The 27,726-nt window shown below is 41.6% G+C and overlaps 1 protein-coding gene across 1 annotated transcript in view; it reads right to left on the reverse strand.

Moving 5' to 3' along the window:
* The window catches only part of ZNF366 (zinc finger protein 366), a 66,443-nt gene that overhangs the window by 14,135 nt on the left and 24,582 nt on the right, over window positions 1–27,726 (reverse strand). The window contains exons 2-3 of the mRNA XM_081286004.1: window positions 6,334–7,685; window positions 2,598–2,789 (exon numbers count right to left, since the gene is read on the reverse strand). Coding sequence (XP_081142130.1) covers window positions 2,598–2,789; window positions 6,334–7,671 — 1,530 coding nt within the window. The 5' untranslated portion in view covers window positions 7,672–7,685. The remainder of the gene's footprint in view (window positions 1–2,597; window positions 2,790–6,333; window positions 7,686–27,726) is intronic.

Consider the following 27,726-nt stretch of genomic DNA (forward strand, 5'->3'; position numbering starts at 1 on the left):
CTTCTAGAACTTCCGATACTTCTAGCCTCTAGAAATCCTCAAGGACATTTGAGAGTGGAGAAGCAGAACTGCCTCTGTGCCCACAAATTCAACTCAGTATATATTGGCTCTGCCACTGACATATCCCTGATTTGAGGGGCATTCTCTGCCTGGTGGTGCCACTACTGCTGGATCAGAATGGATGAGATGGTTGGTCTGAACAGGTATGGATATTTAGGGGATAAATTGGGCAATGGCTCCCTTCACATTTTAACAACTTTATTCCACCAAAGGTTGATAAGATGAAAAAAAAATACAATTCATGCTTTAAGCCCCAAAAATAAATCAACAAAGGGAATAAAGAATGGCAAAGAGACTCTGCTTGCACCTCCATATTAGGAGACAATAAACCTCTAGAGGAGGGAACAGCTTTGATAAAAGTGAAGCACTATAGGGGCTCAATGGATTGGAAAGGAAATAAAAAATATGCCTAAGGAGAGACAGAAGAGGTACTCTGTGGAGTCCATTGGTTCATGCAGCCAAGGCTGCTTCACAGGTGTTCAGCATGGGGTCCCTACTCAGAAGGGTACTGAGTATGATTTGATGCTCTGTTTTTACTGTCTTGAAATTCTGAACAATGTCTGAACAAGAGGCCTTGCCTTTCCATTTTGTGTTGGTCCCTGAAAATTATGAAGTCCATCCTGCATGCTGCTTCCTCCCCCTTAACTTGGCTGACTCAAGGTGGATATAAATTGACTTTCAAACCACTGGGAACTTGGAGAAAAGGAGGGGAAACAGAAGTGGGTGGCAGGAAAAGGGTTGGGGGGAGAAGTCTCCCTCTCCCACCTCCGGACAATGCCCACACAGTCTAGGGAAGCTCTGGTTCCTGACCCCTCACCCCGTCCAGGAGTTGCCAACACAGGAAAGAAGTGAACTTCACAGGGGGTTCCTTTAAGTGGGGGCCATGCTGCAGAGGATGAAAGCAGCAATGTCGCCTAGAAGCAGGGAACCCCACTTCAGAAATATAGATCAATGGAGAACGTCACCCACACCCCATCAGACATGCAGTTACAGAAAGAAGGAAAACCTTTATTTCAAGCAGAAGAGCTCTACAGATGATCTGCATCTGGTATTTCCCTCTTCTCTCGCTCAGCCCTCCCTTCATGACCGGGATGACACTCACCCACACAGTGCCTAACTACCCAATCTGAGCAAGATTCCTCATCTTAGAAGCAGAGAAGGAAACAGGGTTAAGGGGTGGGGAAGCCTCAGGAAGCCCGGGAACTTCTGAGCAACATTGGTCAGGGCTTTGGACCTTACGACTCTCCAGCTATGCATTTTCTCATATGATGAAATAAAAATCCAACCAAGTTAATCTGACACAAGAGCTTTTAACAAAGATGCTCCATTCCTGTGCTTTGTGGCACTTAGGAATAAGTGAAAAACACTTTAATGACTGTGCTCACAGCATCTCTGAGGTCCTTTGAAGGACTAGCTTCAGAATCCCTTTCTTTTATTCTATTTTTTAGAAAATTTTAATTGACCCATAATAACTGTGTACCTTTATGGAACATTATGTGATATCTGGATTAGTATTTACAATGTGTGATGATCAAATCAGGGTAATTAGCATGTCCATCACCTTAAACATTTTTCACATCTTCATGTTGGGAATATTCCAAATTCTTTCTTCTGTCATATCCAATAAATTGTTAACTTGAGTCACCTCACTATGTTATGAAACACCAGAACTTATTCCTAACTATTTTTGGATCCCCTCATCAGCCTCTCTCTATCCAGCCTCCCTCCCTTCTCAGCCCCTGGTAACCCCCCTGCTACGCTTCCACGCAGGAGTGAGGACATGTGGCATTTGTCTTTCGGTGCCTGACTTATTTTACTTGACATAATGTGCTCCAGGCTCATCCATGTTTCTCTAAATGCCAGGATTCCATTTTTTATGGCTGAATAGCATTCCATTGTGTATATAAAGTACATTTTCTTCATCCATTCATCCTTTGATAGACACCTAGGTTGATTCCATATTTTAGCTATTGTGAATAGTGCTGCAGCTACCGTAAGATCCCACAATCCCACCACTGAGTCTACATCCAAAGTAAAGGAAATCAACCTTCGGAATCTCTTTCATCCTCTCTGGGAAGCCTGCCTTCAAATTATATAGTTCAGATTAAATGTCAGAAAAGGAGCAGGCAGAGGCAAGGAAAGGGCTATGCTAGAAGCTTCTCTGACTCCTTTCTATATTCAATTTATTGACTGATAAGGGAAAGAGGACCACACCTGTTTCTCCACCCTGGAACAGGAACTCTCCACATCACCTCCATCCCTTACCAACCCATTCTCCAGACAAGCTTTCCACCCTCAGACCTTCCCCCAGGGCCCTGATGACACAGTGAGACAAACCGGACAGGCTCCTCAGGGACCAGCCAAAAGCTTATGTGCACAAAGGTGTAGTGCAAAGAGGGACAGAGTAGGGGATGGGACTGGGAGTTGGCCATAGACCTACTCTGAGTAGCCCCACTGATGAAACAGAGTAGACTGTTCCCAGGTTCTCTTTCCCTTTGGATATTTGCCCAACCCTCTGACCCTTCTTTTCTGCCCACCTTGCATTTGAAGGGCTTCACATCAGAGTGGACAATCATATGTGCCTTGAGAGTCTGTTTCTGCACGAAGCTCTTGTAGCAGAGGTGACACTGGTAGGCACGGATGTTGGTATGGATCAGCACGTGTCTCTTCATGTTGGCCAACAGGGTGAACTCACGCCCGCAAATGCCACATTTGTGCTCCTTTACACCCTGTGAGGAGGCAAGATTCAACAAATAATTGGTTAACAGGTAACATGCTTCCGTGAGGTTTTGTTCTCTCTGCTACATAAATCCACAAACAGCTTGGTGAGGTTCCCAATGGTATAGTTTTAGCCTTGTTAATTTATTTCTTGAAAAAGCATTGATTACATAATCTAGGTGTTTTTGTTTTTGTTTTTCCTTCTGAACACCATAAACTATCCAGACCAGCAGAGGAAAAGAAAACTATCACTTTTGTTGTTCTTGTAACTTCTGGTATTTAATACTATAGTAACAATTCAAAAGCATTAGTAGGATTTTGATAAAAGCACTGTGGAATGTGTCTGTAATCTGGCTTTCCTGGTAATGAAGAAATAAAATCTTTTAAACTGGTATCATTTGCCATATGAAAAACAACGTCCTCTTGACATTAATGGACAGAAAAATTCCAGGAGAGCAACTCAGCCTCACTTCAATCAATTATGACTTGATTGTCATTCTCTAGTTGGTCCCCTGGTTCCCATGGGCCATTCTGAGTTGTGTGACATGGTCCTGGATCTTCTCCTTCTGATGGAGAAATATGGCAGATTTCTAATAAGAAAACAGGACAGAAGGTTTCCAGTTTGCTTGCTATCTGCAGTGCAGCATTTGAATACTTGAGTGTCTATGCCCTCAATCCAGAGCACTTCCAGGGACTCACACCTCGAGCAGCCCATTGGCTAAACCTATTGCTTCCCTGCAAAGGTCTTCAAAGATGTCTTGATCCAGAATGAACTTTTGTTTTCTAGGGTGGTCTTGAACTCACGGACTCAAGTGATCCTCTACCTCCTGAGTACCTGGTATCACAGCATGCACCACTGTACCTGGCCTGAATGACTTTTTGAAAAGGAATTCTTAGAGGACCAGGGATCTAAAATGAAAAATCTTACAGAATGAGAACAGGTTACTAAATGAACAAATCTTATAAATCCATATTTCCTGGAATCTATAGTACAGTATCCTTTCTTAGGTCAAAAGAAGAGATTCCAAATTCAGCTCAGACTCAGACTATATTTTCACTTATCTAACTTGGAGCATGGTAAGAAGGTACCACTCCTCAGTTTGGGTGAGCCCATGGTACTGAAGGGTAGGGTTTAGATCTCTGCCCAGCCATTTACTGGATGCAAAACTTTAGATAAATAAGTCCCATGGCTTTTCCTGGTGGAGGCTTCTCTTCTCAAGATGAACCAATAGGTCTTGAAAATCCTAGGGTTCTTTATAGCTCAGTTTCTAGTCTAAATGATTGCAGATACATATGGATTTATGCTAATAAAGAGATCTAGGGATTGTCCTCCTTTAAAATTAAATTTTAATGCCCTCTAAAAAGATGAAAATACATTGCATATTAGTTGAGTTTAAAATTATGAAATCAATAGAAATATTTTCTTGATGGTTTTCAAAATTTACTACAGTATCTTTCTTCTTTCCAGATGTTCTCTGGGCTGGGAGTGGCTCAATGTGTTCAATGCATGCCTACCATGCCCAAGGCCCTGGTTTAATCCCCAGCATCAAAAAATAAAAATAAATAAAATATTTAAAAGATTTTCTTTGGGCTGGGTACTGTGGTGCACACCTGTAATGTCAATGGCTTGGGAGGCTGAGGCAGAAGGGTCATGAATTCAAAGCCAGCCTCAGCAATTTAGAATAGCCCTCAGCAGCTCAGCAAGAGCTCTGTCTCTAAATAAAAATATAAACATGGACTGGGGATGTGGCTCAGTGATTAAGTACCCCTGGGTTCAATCCCCAGTACCAAAAAAAAAATTCAAAGAGAGAGATTTTCTTTGGGTGTGGCTATGATCTAGGACCAAAGAGAAGCCACTATTTTTCACTGGTTTTGGAATTTTTTCTAGAGAATTCAGTGTCCAAAGTCAGACTCACATGTGGGCTCACAGAAGGCAAGGGAAAAGGAACTTGGACGCAACTATGGGGCAACAAAAGAAGCTGTTGTATCTCTGACAGGACTGGGTGGGGGGAGGTTAGGGATGAGGGGAAAGAAGGGGTGGAAAAGAGGAAGTTGTCAGAGTAGAGTGTTCAAAACTCAGACATTGGTCATTCCTGAGTGGCCTCTCCATGCCTTGGTGTCTTCATCCGCAAATTGAGAGTAGCTCTCAGAGTTGTTGGGAAGTAAATAAGGATTAAATCAGAAGTAAAGCACTGGCCATAGAGAAAAAGTATTCAATACTACCTTTCACTTTTTGCTTAAAATTAAAGCAAAAAATAAATTAAAATTTAATTTTTAATTTTTAATTAAAATGCAGCTTGTTTCCTGATTCAAATGAAATTTATTTTAGACACCAAGATGTTTCTCCCATTTTGACTTCATTTTCTACTAACTTACAGAATCCATATGTTCTAAAATGTACCTTTGATGCCTTTTCCATACGTGCAGGAGTCCCAAAATAAACAAATGGTCCTCTTTGTGGTTGAATCTTGGTCTAGGTCCTTTGTGATGGTTCCTGCACTTGGCAGGCAACTCCCCTCTGATGGTATCTACAGGAACCCTTTGTAGGGCAGGAGCTGTTTGTGCAGAGCCCACAAGACAGACCCACATTTCATCTCTGCTTCAGAGCCAGAAAATGCCCCAGGTTTTGTCTTAATCTAACAAATGAAATCCATTATAGCAGAGCAGAAGCATTATCTTGGCTGGGCAAAGTCCTTCACTGACCTTTCAGAATTAAAGAATGTTTTAACAAAACTTTGGCTTGCTAGAAGTCTTTCCTGCCAAGAAAGCCACTGAGGTCAAGGGTAATGGATGAGGTCAGCAGGGCAAAACTCCCTTCTCAGCAGTTCAAAGCACTCAAGTCAGCTCAACCAGGCTAAGATTTCAGGAATGCCACTAGGGCCTTGTTTTAGTTCAGTCTGCATGACTTCAGGGCTTTAGTTGCAACCCAGACTGAAGATAGACCCTTGGGCTGTATATCTCCTTGAAGACCTGAGTCCAGGGAAGATAAAAACAAACCAAACAGAAAAGGATGTTTTCTCCTGCCTCCTACAATGCAAACCACAGGCCACCCAATCCACGCAGTTACCTGCCTCACACCCAGGAAGAACAGGCCCTGCAGAGATCCAGCAAACAGACCAAAATGTAGCCCTGCTTCAGCAGCAAAAGACAAGAATTCTCTAGAAGATTCTCACTGGTATATCCTATTGATCAGGGTCTGATAACACATGTGTGCTAGTGCCCTAGATGAAGTTACCAGGAAAAAAAAAATAGGGATTCTTGGGAAGTAGGAAGCAACAGCAAGACAACCAGCTGCTTCTTCATCCTTCCTCACTCTCCTCTCCAAATATCTGCATTATTTATTCCTGGCCCCACCTTAGACTCTAGAAGGCTAGCTGAGGAAAGGACTTGATTGATAGACTATGGTCTTATCATTCTCTCTTACTTAAAGGTGAGGAAGGGCATCAGGGCTCAGGATAGGGAAGCCTCTTGCCCAGGGTTACACAGCTCCTCAGCGTCTATGGTGATCCCCCAAGATCCAGCAACCCTGTCCCTGGAAGGGGAGCCCCTCAATACCTTATGTGTGAGCGAGTGCTGCTTGAGATGGTGGGGCTGCACGAACTCCATGCCACACTCAGAGCAGATGTAGGGCCGGATGTCCTTGTGCTTCATCATGTGGTTCTGCAGCTGGCTCGGGTACTGGAAGGTCTTGTCGCACTCGGAGCAGTTGTACTGGATGGGGCCCCGGTGCGTGGTGAGGTGTCTCTTCAGCTGGGCCAGCGTAGGGAAGTCAAGGCCGCACTCCACACAGATGTTCTCGCGCCCACTGGCGTGCTTGGCCTCGTGGGCCTTGAGCTCGCTGGGGTAGGCAAAGCCCCGGCCGCAAACCCGGCAGTTGTGCGGCTTCACCTCGCTGTGCTGCATCATGTGGCGCTTGAGGTGGCTGGTCTGGGTGAAGGCCTTGTGGCACACCTGGCATTTGTGGGGCCGCGTGCCCTGGTGGGTCAGCATGTGGGTGTGCAGATGGCTGAGCTGCTTGAAGAGCTTCCCGCAGCGGGTGCACGCGTGCGGCTTGATCCCGCTGTGGCCCAGGATGTGGGTCACCAGGTTGTACTTGGAGGTGTAGGACTTCTCACAGGTTGGACACTGCCAGCGCTTCTGCGCCCCACCCACGTCCACATAGTAGCTGTCATCGATCTGGACGTTCACGTCCACCCTCTCCACCTTCTGCTTTGTCTCCTCGCTCTCCTGTGGCTCCACCTTCCTGGGCAACAGGGGTTCCGCTTCCGGGGGCTGCTTGGGCAGGAAGGTGTGCCGGCTGAAGTGGAAGGGTGGGGACGAGGGCACGAAAAAGGGGAACATTAGGCCAGGGTGGACTTTGGGGTAGTAGGGGTAGGGCGAAGGCAGGAAGGGAGGGGGCGTTGGCTGGGGCCACACTGCGCTGGGCTTAATGGGCTCCTGCTTGACAGATTTGCCCCCCAAGTGTTCCAGGGTGCGGTAGAACTGGAAGCCTACGTTGCACAGGTCAATCATCTGAGAGTCATACTTGGGACGTGGGGGCTGCGGGTAGAGCAGAGGGAGGCTCGGAGGGCCACGGTTTTTGTTCTCCTCCGAGTGGAGTGCGAGGGTGGCTTCTTCCGCCGGGTGGTTGTACGGCATCTTTGTGGGCATGCTCTTCCGTTTCCGGGACCCCCCTCCTTCAAAGACCCCAGCAAATCCGTCTAGGTCTCCTGGAGGAGGTTCATACCGAAACTGGGAAAAAGGCCCCCGAAGAGCTTCTGGGAATGGATGTCTTTGGGGTGCTTTACCCCGGGAAGCCACTGGTTGCAGACAGTGGGGAAAGGAGGGGGTGCTCTTCACACCCAAGTTGAAATGCACATCCTCATCTTTGATCATCTTCATTTCCTTCTGCATCCTTGGCAGTTTTCCTTTAAAGAGAAAGAAACTTATTGTGTGGGTTGTTTTTTTTTTTTTTTTTTTTTGGTTTTGCTTTGTTATGAATCTTCTTTTCCCTTAAAGATTTTGGCTACTGATCAATACAAGTTATGAAGAGCAAACTTAAACACTGACCCTCATTTGTCCTAGGGCTGTTCAAAGTACCACAGTTCTTTCTCCTTTCAAACACTGGCCTTCTGGAGGGAGACCCTAGAGCTGGATTATACTGGACTCAAGTGGTGTTCCAACTACCAAACTAAGAAGGCAGGGAGTGGACTTCTCTGTTCTCTGTTTTCACTTAAGATAAGGGTCCCAAGGTCCAGAGAGATGAAATGACCTGCTCAAGTCACACACTTACTCCGTGGAGGAGTCAGACTGGGACAGGTTCTGCAGCAGCTTTTCAGTCTGAGATGTAATTGCATCTACTACTACTGATGATTTAAATGTGTTTATCTAAGGATGGTTTCTTCCTTAAGGGAATGCCTTTTCAGTACTACTCCTTTACTTGGACCTTTGCTTCTAGGGGGTGGGGATATTCAAGGGCACACTGGAGAAGGGACTATAATGCTGAACTCAGATCTAATATTTTGGAGTCTCCACCCCAAGCAAGGTGTGCTGCTGAGGAATATGGAGCAGATGAGATGGACGTGCTTAAGAAAAGCATTTGGGGCAACCCGGGGTATAAAGTCATTTTGACAACATATGTGTTCTAATCTTCCACTGGAAGCACTCTCCAAGGGAAAATTCCAAGGTTATGAGTCTAAACCTGTATTTGGGTTTCTCCCTTCATGCAGATGTCAAAGTAAAGGGCAGCCTTTGGTGACTCTTATGGTCCCTGACATTTCTCCTTCTGGGCCAGTTATTGCATCCAGGTGATCATGCCAGGCACATTTGAAAGAGTGTCAGGACAAAGTTTGGACCAGGGGCCATGTTTCCTTTCACAGATCTCTCTGCCATTTTCCTGTCTTCTTCACAAGGAATGAACTACCGACTGACTCCACCTTCCCAGGGACGGCCTTTTCTCCCCAGGATCCCTTAGTTTGATGGGTCTCCTGGGCTCATCAGAGATGTCCATGTAATCAGTCTTCCTGGCCAGGAGTAAGGCCTGATCTAGAGACTGTCCTGGAGTGATGCAGGGCTCTGGTCCCTTGGAATGGCTAAAAACCAGGCAGTGCAGGTTGGGGTCCTACAGGGAGAGGGCCAGTGACTTCCTGTGATTTCTGTAGTCCTTAGTGAGACACATGTAGTTTTCATAAGTATCCAGTTATTCCCAAATTGCTTATCTGTCTTTTGAGAGGTTTAAGAACTGTAGTGCAATTAAAGAAAATTGGGCCTTTTAATAATTTGATTACCAAATTCATGCACAAATAGTCCAATTGAGGAAAAAATACAAGTTCTTTTTATGTGAATATTTGGGCATTATTAACAACTGTTCTGAATTGGTCAGAATCCTAAAAAATAATGTCAATTAATATTTATTTTGTGATTATGTGAGTGATAAGATGACCCTGGGCTATTGTTCTTTCCTTAGGTTGGGGCTCAGTAATTAAGGGCATGAGCTTGTGTGTCCAGCAAATGGGAAACTTGCTTCCTCCTAAACTTCTTACCACAAAGCAAGGTCTTTTACCACTATAGCCTCAGGCAACTGCAGGAAGTGATGAGGGCAGTAAGAAAAGAAAATTCCTAGCTTCACGAGACCCAGAGAGACATGGTGGGTATTCAGTTGAGAGTTGGGGTACTAATACTGTCAGAAGGGACAGGCAGGTGGGCAGGGACAGCAGAGGGGCCTTGATGGTGTCCCATGTTTATTAGATGGTCTCTTGGCTTGCAGTGCAATAGATGCTGATCCCTGAGTTAATACCAAGTTATAGAGCGGGGGACCTGGTCCAAGAGCTTGTGTCATCTATAAAAATCATTGGCTTTCAGACAGGGCTGAACATGCCTGTTGAATATGAGGGAAAATGGCAGATCTTTTCTATGAAATTTTGCTTTAGCTGCAGTTGATTTTCTAACCCCTTTGGAGATAGGTTCCTTTTATGAAAAGTCTGTTCCGAATGTAAAGACTCTTCCTGGTGGTAAGTGGCTCTCATTGTCACAGCCCAGCCATCCAAAAGCAAGCTGCTTCTCTGTTTTATTCTGATCTGATGAAAAGAAACAATAATTTCTAGACTGTATTAGAGAGTTTGATTTGAGGATTAGTGAAAAGGGTTCATGTTAGAACATGGGACAGAACTTAACAAGTCTTTTGTGTATTTTATTCTTAAGAGGATACTAAAAATTCGTGGCTAATGATGTGTAGTATCTTTATATCATGTGCTGTATATTATACTGGAAAGCTACCTACTTGGAAAGTAATCTTGTCACTGATTTTGAAACAGAAGGTATTTCAGCTTATACCATTATTATTGCCTTGTTTAATATTTTTGTTTTCAGTTATGACATGATTAACTAATTGATTTCTTTTAACATATATTAGTACCACTCCTAATGCAATGCTATCTCAAAAGCGTGTTTATTTTTGGTGTTTATATTTTTATATTATCATCATTGACCTATTAAGGCAAAGAAACATTGTTGAGCAGAGATATGTTATGTGTGTGTGTGTGTGTGTGTGTAACGTAAGTGGCACAGTTACATCCCCAAGTACAGAGACTACATGTGTGCATTCTAATTTCTTACTTATTTAAATGTTATAAAATTAATTTTCAATTTCCATTTTCTGTCTTGTGTATATGATGATTCTCTTAAGCCTGAAGTAGTAGTCTGAGTGCCCTAGAATGAAGTTGCTATCTCCAGCAGGCTTGAAAAAGCATGGAATCCACTGATTGACATTTGCACAGATCTTTAAAACAGCAGTCCCTCCGTGCAGATGATCTTAAGGAGCAATGCCAATCACAAGAAGAGGTCAAGGAGAACTAGTGCTGCTTCCCCCTTGGCCTTCTTGGAGAGAAATCAACTGTGGCTGCTGCTAGCTATTAATATCCCTGACTTTGAGCATCAGGTAATAAGGAGAAGCCCTAGAGGGAGAACAACAACAACAACAAAACCCAGAAAAGAAACCTATACTGGGGATAGTGACTGTTGAAAAGAAAAGTAAGGAAAGTTTATCTTTCTCTGGAGTAACTTACCTTGAAATCAATCAAGTTAAAATTCTGGGTGTCCTCAGATAAGATATTAATAGACTCCTAGAAACCTTGGTGTGTTCCCTTTGATTTCTAAAAATAGATCTTTAAGCATTCATGACAGCCACAGGATTCCTGTTCAGGAAGCAAGAGAGGCTTGGGGACAAGGATGTGATTGGGAGACCCACAACCTGGAGGGCAGAGCCTGCAGGTGGGAGAGGAGTAGCTTTAAGCCCTTGGTTGCCTATAGCTGATTCCAGAGCTCTGGAGAAAACCAGCAGATTATATGACAGTTTCCCACCAGGCTGTGTTGAAACAATGTACAAAGAGAAAGAAGAACTGAAATTTTAGAAGTAGACAGCTGTGGGATAGTGGAAAGAGCATGGGTTTGGAGCCAGAGGGCCTGGGCTTAAATATTGGCTTCGGTTAGCAGCTTTGAGAAATTGAGCAAATTAATTTTGAGGTCTGGTATTCTCATCTGTAAAATGGGAGTTTGGATTTCACCAAAGGTTGTTGGAAATTTAAAATCAAGTGGTATGAGAAAGTGTATTGAATACTAGACTTTGTGGTGCCTTTGAGGGGTAAGAAAGAGAAGAGAATTGGGTCAGTAATCAGCGGGTGGACACCGACTGACGTCATCTGTGTTTTCCAATTCAAAGCTGTTGGTCATCATGGACAGCATCCGAGCCTCTGCTTTGCAAATTCAAAGCTAAGACTTTATCCATTTACCCTAAGTTGGTATTGTCATAGCAGTAGAGGTAAACATACCCAAAGAGGCCAATGAATATATTAATTCTGGAGGCAATTAGCCCCATTCTTTCTCCAAGCCTCCTTCCCTATAATGAAGACATCTTCTTGCAGACATTAATATCAGACTAGGGAATGGGGAGTTGAAGCTAAAGGGATCAGACGCTCCTGTGAGCTATTTCAGCCAGTATGTGAGAAACTGAAGAATTGCCCCAATCTAGGGATGGGAGGCCTTCTTTGTGAAACCCAGAGTCTCAGACACTGGGACAGTGCTGGATTAACCATGGCAAAGCAATCCCTAGTGGTCTCTGAGGATAGGTGCCCGGTCTGTTTTGTTCACTGCTGTATCTCCAGTCCCCCAGAATGTGCCTGACTCAGAGTAAGTGCTCAAAAAACAGCTTTGGAATGAGAAAAGAAATGAATAGTTCCTGTTTTGAAAGTCCCCATATGTAATCTTAAAATGTACAGTTTTCTCTTACATAATTTAGACTGCAGATGACTTTTGGTATGACCCCAATCAGATCATCAGTACCCTCATAAATTCTGGGGTAGTTATTGGGAAGTACCTGATTCAGAGACCCTGTGTGAACTGTTGCACCTTGGTTTCTAAAGATGCCATTCTCCAACTCCCTTTCAGATACAGGGTGAACCCTAAATCCTGGCTACACTAATGCCAGGGAGTCTTTCTCTGAATGCCACAAAGTTCTCTAACTCAGAAAAGATTCCTGAAGAGACCAAAAAGCAGTAGAAAATAGAAAGACTCCTGAATCAAGAGTGGGAATGGTGATCACCATACATTCTTCCACAAGAAGGAACCTAGTCTACCCTTTGTGCTAATGAAGGCAAGAAAAGAAGAATCATACATTTTTCATTGCTGTGGTCAGAGAATGTTCTAAAGTCCCTGGCCTCCTATGTTGAACTTGCAACCACTAAACCCAATAGACCATAAATCAGAAAACAAATAGTTCAAGGGAGAAAATATTGGGTTGATCTGTGTTAGAGCTATTTGGAACTCAGAACCTCTTCCTTAACAGATATTACTTATTGGAGTTAGTTATGAGGAAATAAGAAAAGAATGAATTTTTTTAAATCCAAAAAAATTTTTTTGTTTCAACCAAAAAGACTGATCAGAAATACAAAACCTAACTTAGATGAAACCACGTTTAGTTTTGAGGGAAACTGCCTCTAATAATGCCCTTTAATTAGGAATTCACCTACTGCGCCAAAATATAAATATTCCCCAGATAAAATTACTGGTATTTCATGGTTCTCATTTGAACTGAAGGTCATTCCAGTAAATGCTATTAGAAGAGCCACAGTGAGTCAGCATGCCAGGGGCAGATTGATTTCTGTTCATCCTGAAATTCACCAAGGAATATTCACCCTCACATGAAAGAAAGAAACTGTGCTCTTCATTCCTTGAAGTTTTCCAATGTTTTATAGGAAAATGTTGCATTTTAGGAGGCTCTGCTTCCTTTTTAACTTGAGCATGGTGGTTCATTATGTGGTTTACCCTGGAGCTCTGTCCTCAGCAGAGAGGGAGGTGAGGATAAGGAAAAACTGAGGATATGAAGCAGCGCTAAGAAGAACAAAGTGGGAAGCCTGAGAGGACAGCAAGGAGCAGGAGGGGAGGGTACAGACTGACTGATCTTCTCCCTGTTCGTAAAAGCAACCTTGTTATAAGGCTTCTTTGGAGTAGGATTTTAATAGCTAACTCGGTTCCTTCTGAATCCATGTTGTAGCTGGAGACTTTGAAACAAAATTAAATGTTCTAATGGCTTAAAATAATCGTCCTAATATATATGTGGTTGTACTTGTTTTGCATCTTTAGGTATTTGGCAAGTAATGTTTGAGTCTTAAATTCTGGATATTGGCAGGAATAGAAGGGTCTCCATACGTAGCTGGCAGATTGAGTGATACGGTCTTAAAGAAATGGATGTCCTGCCTTGTCATTCCTTGGGTCAGTGGGAGAGTCAAGAAGAGGTACCTGGTAGATACCTGATAGCCAAACTACTGGGCTATTATGAATGACCTTGCTCCCATTTATTTTACAAACCTCAATTCTTCCTATCCTATTATAAAAAGTAACCTGTCAGCCCATGGTATGGGCTGAGTCCTATAGGTGACAAGAATATATTATTTGGTGATGAGACTTGTTCACCAAATAGCCAATTGAATTCACATAATTAATTTTTCCAAAAGTTCCAAAATACAACTAAGTCATAACATAATGTTGAGTTGAGTTTCATATTGTTTAAAATGTCCTGAATGAGCGTGGATATACATCACTTTTTTACATTTTTTTAAAAAGAAGCTCTTAATAAAAAAACAACAGTTGGTTCTGCTCCTTACTTGCATACATTAAAGTGCATGTGGCTTCCATTTAGGAAAGATAGGTTATTCTTCTAAGGTGACTTTCTGAAAAGGTGGAATGAGTACAATGACTTGAGCCCCAGAGCAGCTGCTGGCCTGTTGGGGTTATCTCTGTCCTCGTGGCCCATTGAAAGGAAGGAAATGCATTGGAGATATGACTTAGCAGTTCTCTTCCCAGCCCTCAGAGCTAATATGTCTCCTGATAGCATTCTAACTGGAGTGCTAGAATTTGTTTCTAGCTTTCTCTGGGGGAAGTTGTCCTTAGACTATGCCTTGCTTTTTTAAAAATTTCGTTTTATGTTCATAGATCAGATAAACTTGATATACTCATTCTTAGCTAAGTAAATATAAAAATGCTTATTCTTAGCTAAGCAAATATACAAATTCATCTTGTCCATCTCTGAAATGGCACCATATTGGAGATCAGGCTAAAAAACTATGACCTTTCATAAGCAGATATGTTCTGAACAATGTAACTGATGAAGTTGGTCATCTTTCAAAAAGAATCTATTTTATCTTTTTAAAAATTTGTTCTTTTTAGATAAACATGACAGTAGAATGTATTTTGACATATTATACATACATGGAGTATAACTTATTCTAATTAGGATCCCATTCTTGTGGTTGTACATAATGTGGAGTTTCACTGGTCATGTATTCATATATGAACATAGGAAAGTTATGTCCAATTCATTCCACTATCTAAAAAGAACCTATTTAAAATTGAAACTCAAGACAGTACTTTTTTATGGGTAAGAAGATAATAGAAATGTTTTGTATATTTATGGTGGTGATGGTTACACAACTCTGTATTTGTCAAAGCTCACACAACTGAAATAAGGAATTATACTGAATGTAAATTTAAAATATAAAAGAAATATACCCCAAAATGCTACTCTGAACATAATTACTAAAAGAGTAACTAAGAAATTTGAGAAATGTTCAACAATAGCCAAGATGACAAGACTCCTGTAACCAGTTCATATCTGTGGAACACGTCCAATAATGTGTATATGGTATATAAAGAGGGGTATGGAGGGGTTATAGGAATTTGATGGTATGAATTCCTATTCATTTCAATGGGGAGAGTTTAAATATGACAGATATCAGCATTGTGTGTGTGTGTGTGTGTGTGTGTGTACTCTATTCAGCAAGAGTATTGTGGGATGTTGTATTAACTCTTTGGGTCTTCTAATATTTGTCCCTGATTGCAAGCTCAGTAAACAATCTCCTATAATCACTCCACCATTCTTTGAATTGTAAAGTAGTCTGCCATTGGTAGAAAAGATCATTTTGGTCATTAGAAAATATGTTCAGGCTAAAAAACTATGTAAAAAAAATAGATTGGTATGGATATTCAGGTCCATAGATGGCTCTTGGGCATCGTTTCCCCTAAACCTGACTGATTGAGTTTCCTACAAAAATGGAACTTGTTTGTGAATCTTGAAACTCACAGGCCAGTGCTGAGTCCTTCCACCCACCAGGCTCTTCTCTCCTTGGGGGCCTACCTGAGCAGCCTGCCGCCTTATTCCTTTAAAACCTTGCCTTAGATATAGCAGCCAGACTGTTGCAAGATTCTGCAGGTGGAAAGAACCTCCCCTAGTGGGAGCTTTGTGAAATCTTCAAGGTGAAACCTTCCTTTCCACCGCAGCTGGAAGCAAATCCCTGACTTCTCCGAAGTCTGTCATGTTTCTTTGATGTTCCCCTCATTGGCAGGGTCCTGTGCTGTTAGCCACTGCTCTGTGTGCCTGGGGAGACTACATTTCTAACCTAATCTGGTTAGAAAGTCAGAAACTTTGCTGGTGCTTTATATATGGTTGGGAATCAATAATTACTTTGGGAATTTACTTGACAAATACCATATTCTAGCTCCTTGATCTCAGGCAGAATGTTGGTGTTTCCTGAAGGAAAGACTAACTGGCAAATTTATTCTGTCCCAATCCACCCTAGTCAACCTCACACAAATTAACTGTCAAGGACATCTCTAATGAGGAAGGCGGCTTAGGCCAGGCGTGGCAGTGACTGGGGTAGTGCTACATCAGAGAGTACAACCCCTCTTTCATCTTGGCTCAGGATCCTTGACCAATGTGTGTTGTATTCTTTGAACTGAAAGGTGGAATGTCCTGTTTCACTGAAATAATATAAAGGAATGTGGGAGGCTTCTGGAAATTGCCAAGGTGACAGTGGTCAAATGCCGGTGAGCCTCTGAGAGAGTGTCACCATGGAGTAGAACATTCCCAAGTTCCCTCCAACAGTGTCCAGGAGGAGAGACCACCATGACTGTCCCACTTGGGCAACAGCTGCAGGTTCCCTGTGGCACTCCATTCAAATTACCATTAGCTTTAGGAGGCCCATCCTAATGGGTACATGGATGTGTGGCCCTTCCCTTTCTTTATGTATGGTTTGAATTCTTGCTGTATTTCTGCCTTCAGATGAATGATCATCTTCATTTGGATACTTTTCTTCACCCCTACTTACACTTTTTATTTCAAGGCCTCCTCATTTACCTGCTTCATATTGATTTTTTTTCCTGTGAATTCTACTTACTAAACTCATTCTTAGAAAATATAGCTACACTTATAAAAAATACGTCCTCCTCTCATGTCTACGTATACATAGCTCATCTCTCAAGAGCCTGGTTGTCTCCAGAGAGAAGGACCATGCAGCTTGGGGGAAGAAGTCTTGGGAGTCCAGTTAGCAACTTCACAAGCAATAGAAAGGTGCCCTTGGAGTTGTGCGGTTCCCTAGGTGGAAAGGAGACTTCTGCTTGTGGATTTCCCCAACTTATACTTTTATATTCTGGGACTGATGTAGCTATTAAAACACTTGCACTAAAAAATAAACATAAAAATGTATACTGGCTTTTGTTAGCAAACACTCAGGTGAAATTAGACCAGGGATGACCTTCCTTTGGAGCTCTGAAGAGTTTCCTCAAAACATTTTATTGGACAACTTGATTTTTCTGCCTGAAGTTTTTGGGATGCCCCAGGCAAATTTCACCCTGGTTTACACCTTGGGAACACAGCTTTTTGACCCAGGCTTATTTATATCTTCAGGGAATAAGAATAAATCACAGCAGAGATTCAGACTGTGAGGAACATTCCCTCAGCACGCCACTTTGGGTGCCTCTCGTGCCTGCACTATGCTGGGTGCCAGGAAGACAGTGTCACGTCAGCCAAACACAAGGCTCAAGAAACTCAGCATCTGGTGGGAGAAACTGACAACCAGATGTGGAGAAAAGTGTGGTAGGGGCCACAATAGAAGAATCTTGATCTGGTGGCTTGATTTAGTAAATATGAGAGAATAAGAAGCAGAACTACATTTTTTTTGACTGACACATGAAACTGTTTTCTTTCAAAATATTCCTCTTCTCTTTTTTATCATTAAAATGTCAGAACAATGTGAAGAGGATGAAGGAATGAATACCTGTGGATATAAGGGAGGAGAGAAGAATTTCCCCCATTTGACACCATGTTCTAGCCTCACTATCAGTGTTTTCTGGACGATAGAGGAAGAGTTTTGTGACTTGCAAATTAGGGGTGACCTTGGATTAACTGAATTGAGGAAGCCAGGTGTATAAAAAAATAAACTACACTCAACCTTGAAAGTTCAGATAAAGATGAGCCGGTATAAAGATTCAGAGTAATTACAAAATCACACACTGCAAATACCACTAATCCATTTTCTCCATTAAGCATCCCTGAGTTTCTCCTTGACTCCTTCCCCAATGTTGAGAAGGAGCTCTGGGAGGTGAGATCCTTGGCTCTCTGGCAATGTCACCTCCTTTCCCCATGCCCTAAAGTGGTTGAGTTGCTTAACAACTCTTTCTGGCTAAAAGTCCAATCCCATTTGTGTCATGGTAGGACCATGAAATGTCAAAAAGCTGCAGCCCTCAGATGGACCTAGTCCCTTCTTCCTCTCAGCTCCCACAGTCTATGTCCACACCCTTGAGGTAACTTCCTCATGGGGTACTGTAATAAGCTGCCTCCCACATGCTGGGATCCACTTTAGGCTGGGAGCTTTTCCTAAACCTTTCTGTAAATACACTGTCTTGTGCCACGACTGCTATTTAATAACATTTAGAAAAGATTTTTGGATTGCAACAATTTTCTAGTCTTAGAAATTTTTATTCTTTTCTTTTACAATAACTATCAAATAACTGCCGCCCCCCCCCACCACAAAAAAAAAAGTTCTGTGGAATTCCTTCCTTTTTATTCTTCCCTTTTTGTCCCCATTCTAACAAATATGCAGAATGCTTGCATTATTTAGGATTAGTCATGAAAAGGAATGTAAGTAATTTTCAAAACGGATTCATTTTTCTTTCTTTCTTTTTATGGTGCTGAAGATGGAGGTGGGGCCTTGGGCATGCTAGACAAATGCTCCACCATGATTTCCACCTCCAGCCCTCATTTTGCTTTTTAAGCTTAGATGTATTCTAATGGTCTGTCATGTTTAGAAGATATCCCTGGAAAAATAAGTTCATGTTCCCAAGAAGAAGCATATTCCTATAAGAATCCCCTGACTTGGAAACCAACTCAGCCCTTTCCTACCCATCAGGTGCTTTTTACGTTAAAATGTAATAACCTTCCAGGATTTGTTATTGCCCCAACATGTCTCTGATTCTTGATGTTTTCTTTAATAATAAACACTAATAAGTACCCTTCCATCTTCCCCAAATGTTAATTTTATGTATAAAAGTAAAAAGAAAAGGGCCAGGAAGTTAATCATTCACTTTGACCATTCATTGTAAAGTTAAAATTGTTTTCATTTTTCCTTGGAAATAACTCCTAGCTTCTCTTTTTCTCTCCATTATCATATCCAGGACTCTAGTCCAAATGCTCACCACTTCCTCCTAGATTGCTTTCAACGACTTCCATTTATCCTTCTGGAAGCTTCTCCTTCCTTCTGAATCCCTTGTATACCAAAGCCAAATCCATTTTTTAAAAAGTCATCACTTTCTCTGAGGTAACTCTGTTCAGGAACCTACACTATAGTGTGTAGAGATTGCTGCTTGCTGCTCGAGTGTCCACTTCTCCTTTTGCCTTAAGAAACAGAACTCTGATTTTGCTTGTGATGACAATGTACCTAAGAAAATCACTAGTCTTCCCAGACACCCTTTCAATAAGGGGCTGCCTTGTGCCACAATTCTGGCCACTGAGATACAAACCAAAGACTGATAAGGATTTCAAAGGAAGCTTTTGCATTTATTCCTTATGCAAAGTTCACCCACCGTCTCCTTTCCTATCTTCTTTCTGCCTGGGATGTAGGTATGAGGCTGGAGAACAGCCATATTAAGACCAAGAGCAACAAGCTTAATGGCAATGCTTCCCACCAAGAAAGAGGGCAAGATCCAATGTGGGACCCTTGTGCCCACTGGTGTTGGTCTTTCAGCTGTTTGAGAAGATGAACTCTTTAGTCAGTTAAGCAAATGTATTCAGAGTTCTACAGTTTGAGGTTAACCCCAAGGCCTTCCTAACACACAGAGCAAATCAAATGCAAACTCCTCTTCTGACTTTCCAAGTTCTTTATAATCAAGTCTAATACTATTCCCCTTCTCTCTAAAAATCCTCTCAACAGCTCTCAGACCAGCCTTTCACCATTCTCTACATTGAGCAAACTAATCCTACCTCCATATCTCTGTTTAGACTGGTTAACCATTCAGGAATATTCTTTTCATTGACCCACCCTATTTTTCCATGCTGAACTTCAAATTCTTGTAGAAGCCTTTTCTCCCTACTCCATGCCCAATTCTCTCTCTCTTCTTTCAACTCCTGTTGCATCACCCTACTGAGCCCTAGATTGAACACATGTTTTCCCCTGTACTGCACTCTGATTATTTCATGTTTGTTTTTTTCTGCAGCATGCCATTCTTACTTTCCTACCTCCCTTTGCACCTTGCATTATACAGGTTGCCACGAACATATTCAATAGCCATTGCTTGGTTGTGATTCTCTTATCATGCATTGCCATATCTGCTTTTAAAACAGATTTGTTTGATGCGTTAGAAGCACATATGAATTTAGGTTGTATCTCCATCTGGTAAATTAATATTACTGTTGGTTGCCAGCTCAGAATCAGAATGAATTAATTTGTTATGTGGAGAAATTTTGACACTGAAATCACTGTGGGTTATTTATTGCTGTGAGCATTATGTTGAATTTGCACATTGTTTACAGAACATTTGTTGGTGCTGAAGATCGACCTCCAATCCCTCCAATCTGGGTTTTCCATATGAAGAGGATCTGAGATTGGGACTCTGGCATCCTGTCTTATAAGCCCTACAAAGGCCAGTTGAAAGGCTGAGGGCTGTCAGGTTTGTGCACAGAGTTAGGGCAGGCCAACATTGGTGAGCCCATGGAAGGTCTCATAGGGCTACACCATTCCTCTGCAGAATGCAAAGAAAGAAAGGAAAGAGGAGACAATGTACCTCTACTTAAATCTCTGAAGATTTAATTGCCCTTCAATTAAATTGTAATAATCACAGAACCTATGTTTTGCACAGTGTTTGTATTTCCCCTTAGATTATGGTAACTTCTCACATTTCTGCATTAGTTTTATTCAATGATGTGTCACCATAGACATAGCCTCACTTTCTTCCTGTCTCACATACACGCACACACCCACGCACGCACACACTCATAGCTATAGTAAGTACACCATCTTTTATCCCAATTACCATATTCTCTGTGTGTGTTTGTGTGTATGTGTGTGTGTATGCATGTGTGTGTGTGTGTGTGTGTGTGTTACAACAAAATAGACTGTTCCAGAGATTTCTAGTACCTTACCTGGATTTCTTTTTCTGTGTAGAATCTCCCATCTCCTTACCTATAGAATCCTCTTTACCTGGACTTCTAAGGCTGCCTTATTGAATAATGATCCCTAGTCTAGGACTTGCAATGACTCTTTAATTGGTGTTTTAATATCAATTTTTAAAATTTTAATTAGAAAAAAAGGCAGATGGCATAAAACAATTGCTTTTGAATTTTTCTTTCCAAAGTACAAACACCCACAGAACCCATTGGTAAATGCCTGTGCTTTGGGGTTCCTCTGAGGAATCCCAACATTGCTTGCTGAGGACTCCCCCAGGGGTCTTGAGGAAAAAGCCTGAAGTTACTATCTTTGCTCACACACAAAGGAACTGGTGAATAGCAACTCTGAAACCCGAGGCCTGGAAACCTCCCTAGAGTCCTTAGGGGCTCAGGAGTGACAGTGAGGCTTTAGGGGGGCAGCCTTCACAGACTGACTGACCACTGCTGTGTTTATTACCTTCCAAGAGCAAGGTCCCTGGCAGGTGGGAGAGAGTGGAGTGTTTGGCAATTATGTATAAAATGGATGCCTTCCTGGAGGAGCTTCTATCTAGTTGGGGAAAACAATGAAAGATCAAAGGCTCATAAATTCTCCCAGTTGGAAGAGATCCAAAAGGTCTAAAAAGCGAAGTCATATTCCAAGTTCTCAATGTTTCAGAGTTGGCTTCCTCATTTATGAAACTGGGCTCATAATGTGCACCTCAGCAATGGAAATGAATTAATTATCCTGCAGAGTGCCTGTACATAAGGATGGTTCAATTTGCTTTTCGTATTATCACAATGTAAGTCAGAAATTGTATTCAATACATGATGCTGACAATAGGCTGTTACTTCCAAGTGGGGTGATCAAAGAAGTTCTCATTAATGGAGGAAACATAATTTTTTTTTAAAAAAAGGATTATTCAAGATGTGCCCTATTTTCTATTCATTTAATAGTGGTTAAGAGGGAAGTAGGGGCATTCTGGAACCAAGTTGCTGAGGGTAAGGGATACCTGGTAGCTTCCTGTCCCAGTGGGCAACCTGGGCTAGTCTGCCTAATCAGGGTCCATCCGCCTGCAGAATCTGGGCTCAGGAATCACAAGAAGGCTCACCATCCTGAACACGCTGCTCTGAACTCACTGTAAACTTATGAGTCTCCCCACCCACCAGCTTTCTCTTTCATAGCCCTTCATTTTATTTTCCTTGTAGACTGATCAGAAAGGTATCTTTGTCATTTCTGTATTTATTAGCTGCCCCCACTAGACCATAAGTTCCATGAGAACAGGCATCTGACCTGTGTTCAGTGTTTTATCACTCTAGAAGAAAGTCTGGCACAGTAAGTCTCAACTGGTTATAATCACTTGGGAAGTTCAAACTGTACAATGCACCTCCTTCCTAAAAATGCAATGCCCTGGCTCCTTCACAGACCTTAGGGCTGAGGTACAGGCATTGATGTAGGTGATTTTCACAGTCATCCAAGGCTGGGAACCCCTGAAGGGAGATGCTCAATAAATTCTGTTGAATGCAAATGGCATTGCTTATGCAATAAGGGAAGTGTGCATAGGTCAGGGCTGCAGAGGAGGCACTGTGCTGGAAGGAGCCCTGTGACTTTCAGTCATCTCTCCTATTCCACCACCCATCCAGGCCATTAAGGTTGGGGTGTGAGGGCAAGGAGAATATTTTTCTCTTGCTAAGGCTGAACTAATGAAGCAACAACCATTTGAGGTAGCAGGGGTGCGGGAGGTGTCTGATAATCCAAAAAAAAAAAAAAAAAGCATACTGAACAGGTCATGCTATCCCCTGATGGTGGTGGTAGTAGGCACAAGTGCACTATTTGCATTATAAGTGACATGAGTCTTGAACTTGAGATAGATGCCCATCCCTTTTCCTCCTTGCAGATGCCTGCCCCACACCAAGGCCCTGTCCAGCCATCTAGTAAGAAGCTGGGATGGGATTTGTCCCCCAAGGGGAGGGCTCTTCTAACCTGCCAAACTTGACAATGAGGAAGAGGGCAGGAGAAGGTTTCTCTGCATGACTAGGATCCTTCTGAAAGGTTGGGCTGTGGGATTTTTTTTTTTCCTTTTCACTTCTCTCTTGGAAATCACCTCCATGTACAGAATGGACTACAGGATGAGACTTCTGTACGTTGAGAAAGCATTTCCCACCATCTATAGGAGGCTAAGGGAGACTGCTATTTTTTTTTTCAGCTCTTTCAATGGCTTTCCATGCCATTTGTCAAATCATTTCCTTAAAAAAATTTTTTTTAATTCTCTAACAACAAACAACTAAATGCGAAATCTTTCCTTATACTTTGATTGATGGTTCACACCTTTTGGAATATCTAGCTTATATTTTTAGAAAGAAGCAGCTGGTACTCTTGACATTTAATTCCCACAAAATGCCTCACTCAGTTCCCCCTCTCCAGATAGGGTACACAGACTATTGGAAAATATTCAATGACATGGATCCAAATGTCTTCCTCAGAATGGAGGAATGGTAGAATATGCTTTGAATGTCCTGGAAATTGAGCTAATGGCATTGAAATGGCTGATCTTAGGAAAACATGAGTGTGGCAGGGAAGGATGCCACTGATATCTGTGGGGCTGAGGGACCTGGGCCAGGGTAAATGTTTTACCCAAAGAGCTTTGCCATCAATCAATAATATTACCAATAATCAAGATAGCTATGGTTAACTGAGGATTTACCATATGCATGATTTTTATATGAATTACCTCATTTAATCAGTACTATTATTAGGCCTATCTTATAGATTAGGAATCTGAGGCACAATGAATATAAATGACCTTTCTAAGGTCACACCACCTGGAAGTAGCAGGTCTTAGCCAGGGACTGGCAGACTCTCACTGTAAAGGGTCAGGCAGCAAATATTTCTGGCTTTGTGAGGCCCATGGTTGAGACTATTCAACCCTGCCACGGTAATGGAAGTAGCAGAGTCACGACATAAGCCAGCTGGAGTGCCTGAGTTCTAGTAAAACTTGTTTACAAATCAGGTAGTGGGCTGGGTTTGGCCCTCAGGCCTGTGGCTGGAATCTTTTATTTCAATAAGCAATCTTTTACATTTACACATGAACTATTGTGAACTCTCACCAAGCCCACTTATATAATGGCTGACTGGGTTAATAATTGAGGGTTTTCTTTTTTAACAATAACTCATATTTCTCAATGCCAGTTACACTGTAAATGCTAGGATAGGAAAGGGCATTTGGTTGAATACGATTATACAACCACACAAGGGCCTTCAGAGGAAAATTTCCAAGCCATGTTAGTTCTCGGGAGTTTGTGAGCAAGACAGTGAAGAGGAGTTAGGTTTAGGCAGCGTCTGCTCAGCGTCAGGGTTATGTCTATATTACTCCTTCTATGTAAACTTCAATGTGGCAGTCAAAACCACATGGAACCGCCAGGCATAGTGGTGCATGCCTATAATCCATTCTGGAAGGCTAAGGCAAGAAGAATCACAAGTTAAAGCCAGCCTGGGCAATTTATTGAGACTTGTCTCAAAATATATGTATACATTTTTTGTCATGCTGGGAATCAGGGCCTTGTATATGCTAGGCAAGACTAAGCTACATCCTCAGCCCTTCTTATTTGTCTTTAATTTTTAAAAATATTTATTCATTTATTTTGTGGGTACCAGGGATTGAACACAGGGCTCTTAACCACTGAGCCACAACCCAGCCCTTTGTATTTTTTATTCTGAGACAGGTTCTCATTAAGTTGCTTAGGGCCTCACTAAGTTGCTGAAGCTGGCTTTGAACTTGGGATTCATTCTCATTTCTCAGCCTCCCAAATCACTGGGGTTACAGGCTTGCACCACTGTGCCTGGAATGAGATGGACTTCATTATACCCTAGGTACATGTATGATTGCACAAATGGTGCATCTCTATACACTGTGTACAATCAGAGAATTGAAATGCTTTTTGCTGTCATGTACAACTAAGTTGAACAAATAAAAGATAAATAAAAAAAATTTAAAAAAATGTTTGCGGATATAGCTCAAAGGTTAAGAGCCCCTGGGTTCAATCCCCAGTACCACCAAAAAAAAAAAAAAAAAAAAAAAAAGGAAATGAAGTTACTTCTTGCTGAACGTTGAACGTGAGAGTTTAAGTGGCCAAGTGGGCAGTTTCTTTGCTGTATACCTTGGCTTAGGCCACACAGCCCCTTTAGATGAACTGCACACTTCACCTTGCTTTTCAACTCAGTTGCTAAGTGAGTTTGGAAAGTTAGTTTAATCTGAGATTCTTTTTGTCTCTACTCCATAAAAAGAATAGGAAACTCTGGGATGCCCTTCTCACTTTACACCATTGCTTGGATAGTCAAATGTGGAAAGTATGTGGAAAGTCTCTGCAAAGGGGGAAAACGTTCTGTGTGATATGAAGTCAGGTGCCACCTGTCAGGAACCAGATCACAGGAGCAGTGAGCCAGGACTTTCACTTTATACCATTGTGGCTGGCTCCGGAAAGGGCTCACCCACCACATGGGATCTCCTCCACTGAATCATTCAAATTATATAAGTTTGGGAGAAACTGGCTCCCTAAATCGCCTAAAATCATCCCAAAGCTGAAGAGTTTAGAAGAGATTACAGAAGTCAATCAGTTTCTAGTCACATAAATAATCCTTTTAAAGACTCATAAGTTTCATTGCCATTGCCACGACGGCTACCTTCCTCCAAGACCTCATATCCTATTTCTATTCTTCCAGTTTTAAAAGGGCTCCTCCTCATTAGGATGAATGTAAATCCAACCCTGTGTCCCAGGTCTGACTCCTGCCCAACTGGTTCAACAACAATGTAGTAGGAAATATAATCCAGCTTTTGTTCAAAGTTTGAAGTTCCAGCTTTTTGGTGGAGTGTGCTTTAGTGTACCCTTGCCTTAAACCTATCATACTCAGGTCAATGATGGACCATATACATATATGACATTGTTTACACAAGGTTATATTGCCTGGTGATACAGTCATTCAGGTCTGTGTAAGCATACTCTGTGATATACGCAATATGACAAAATCAACCAACCATCCCTTTCTCAAAACATTGCCATTGTTAAGTAATACATGACTGTAATTAATATTATTTGATATTTAAGAGCTTGTATAAGTCAATCATGAAAGTGACTAGTGGAAAATTGAACAAAACCATCAAAGGCAATATACAAGAACAACAGTAATGATACATTTTTGAAAATACTTTTTGGGTTAATTTCAAGCAATGCCAGGTACTCAGTTATCATAGAATCACTAGTAATAGAAATGATTAGGCCAAAAATATAGGACTGTATCTTCACATGCCTGTGTGTGTGTTTGTGTATGTGTACATGTGTGTGTGTGTGTGTGTGTGTGTCCCAGAGTTTGTGTATGCACACAGAATCTCTCTATATAAACATGCACCTTCCTGAGACAGTTTAGCTGAGTAGAGGGCATGGTTTCAGATTTAAAATTTATGAAAACAACCCACACAAATATAACCAAGATTTTAACTCTGAGAATTTCAACAAATGGAGAAAAACTAATGTATTTAAGAGGAAGGTGCAAGGAGTCTCACAGATTTGTTATGCAACAATGCCTGGAATGAGATGCACAAAGCCCAAGGCTCATCTAAGGCAAAAATCACCCAGGAGAAAAATTCATTTGTGAAATAAAATCACCCTAATGCAAATGACACTTTGTGAGTAGAGACTAAAACCAAAGTGTGAAGGACATTTTCAAAATCAATGTAAAAGTGTGCAGAAATGGTTGGATCTAAATTAAGTAAGAATTAGGTGACGAATTGATGAGATGGTAAAGAAAAGCCAATTAAAATACTGGCAGACTTGTTCTGCCAGCCCACATGCTGTAAGGCTGACTCTAGAAGATGATTCTGGGTACTTTCTCATTTCTAAGTACTTTCTCATGTTCTGTTCCTTGACACTTTTTGAGTAGTCCAAAGTGAGTTGGTGCTGGTTGATTTCCATCAATGTCTCTCTCTCCCTCCTTTCTCCCCTTCCCCCTCCTTCATAAGCAACAAGTTGATTCTATTAGATCATAAACCATCTCTGGCTTTCTTATAAAAATGGTACATCTAATGACATCATTCAAAGGTACATTTAGGAAATGGCCCCTTCAAGTTTTCATCTTATTTTTTGCTGACTGAAGAAATGGTGAGGCTGACCTACGATGGAACTAATTTGAATGATTAAATATATAAATAATGAAACACCTTTCTACTGAGAGTCTCAGCTGGTAAGGGGTAAATCATTTTGATCTATTCCTCAATAATAAAAGTATGAACAAATTGAATCTAGGGCTTACAGAACTGCCTATAATTTCTAAAACTTTTGCGTTTTCATAGTAAACAGCTATTTTGTAGAAAAATATTGGGAAATTCAACACGAATGATGTCCTTGCCTTAGAACTTCTTAGGGAGGATTAAGCAAACTACACTAGAAGAGTAACCCTGGGTGTATCTTATGCTAGAAAGAAACAAGCCCTGAACCATTCTATGTCTTGTGGACTTCATGTGAAGGAAGAGGGTGTAAGAAATTCAAGGAAGGAGTATGTGTGCACCATATGTGGACACCCTAAAACTGACAGGTGACTCAGCTCTCTGGGTGATGGCAAATAGCAGCCATAATATAAATACCGCACAGTCATGGTAAGCAAAAGAGCAAAAGCAAAGCCATAAATGCAGTTGAGATAAGCTGGCTACTGATTAAGACATATTAAAAAGACAAAATGTGTTAGCACCAACATTCTATTAAAGTGAACAATTCTACATAATTTATTTTAATGATCTTTAAATAATATAAATTCATTACCATTGTAAAATTTAATGCTGAAATATCTAAAGAAGAAAATTAAAGTAATCAATAACCCAGAAGTAACTGTGTTAATATTCTGTTTTTTTTTCTTTAAAGTCTTTTACTATGCATCAATGTTTTTCTTTTACAATGCTATTTACTCTGCTTCTGTATGCACTATACAAATGACACTGCAGTAGGCGGCTTTGTTCATA

Source organism: Spermophilus citellus (assembly GCF_964194105.1).
Source record: "Spermophilus citellus genome assembly, chromosome: 1".
Taxonomy (NCBI): domain Eukaryota; kingdom Metazoa; phylum Chordata; class Mammalia; order Rodentia; family Sciuridae; genus Spermophilus; species Spermophilus citellus.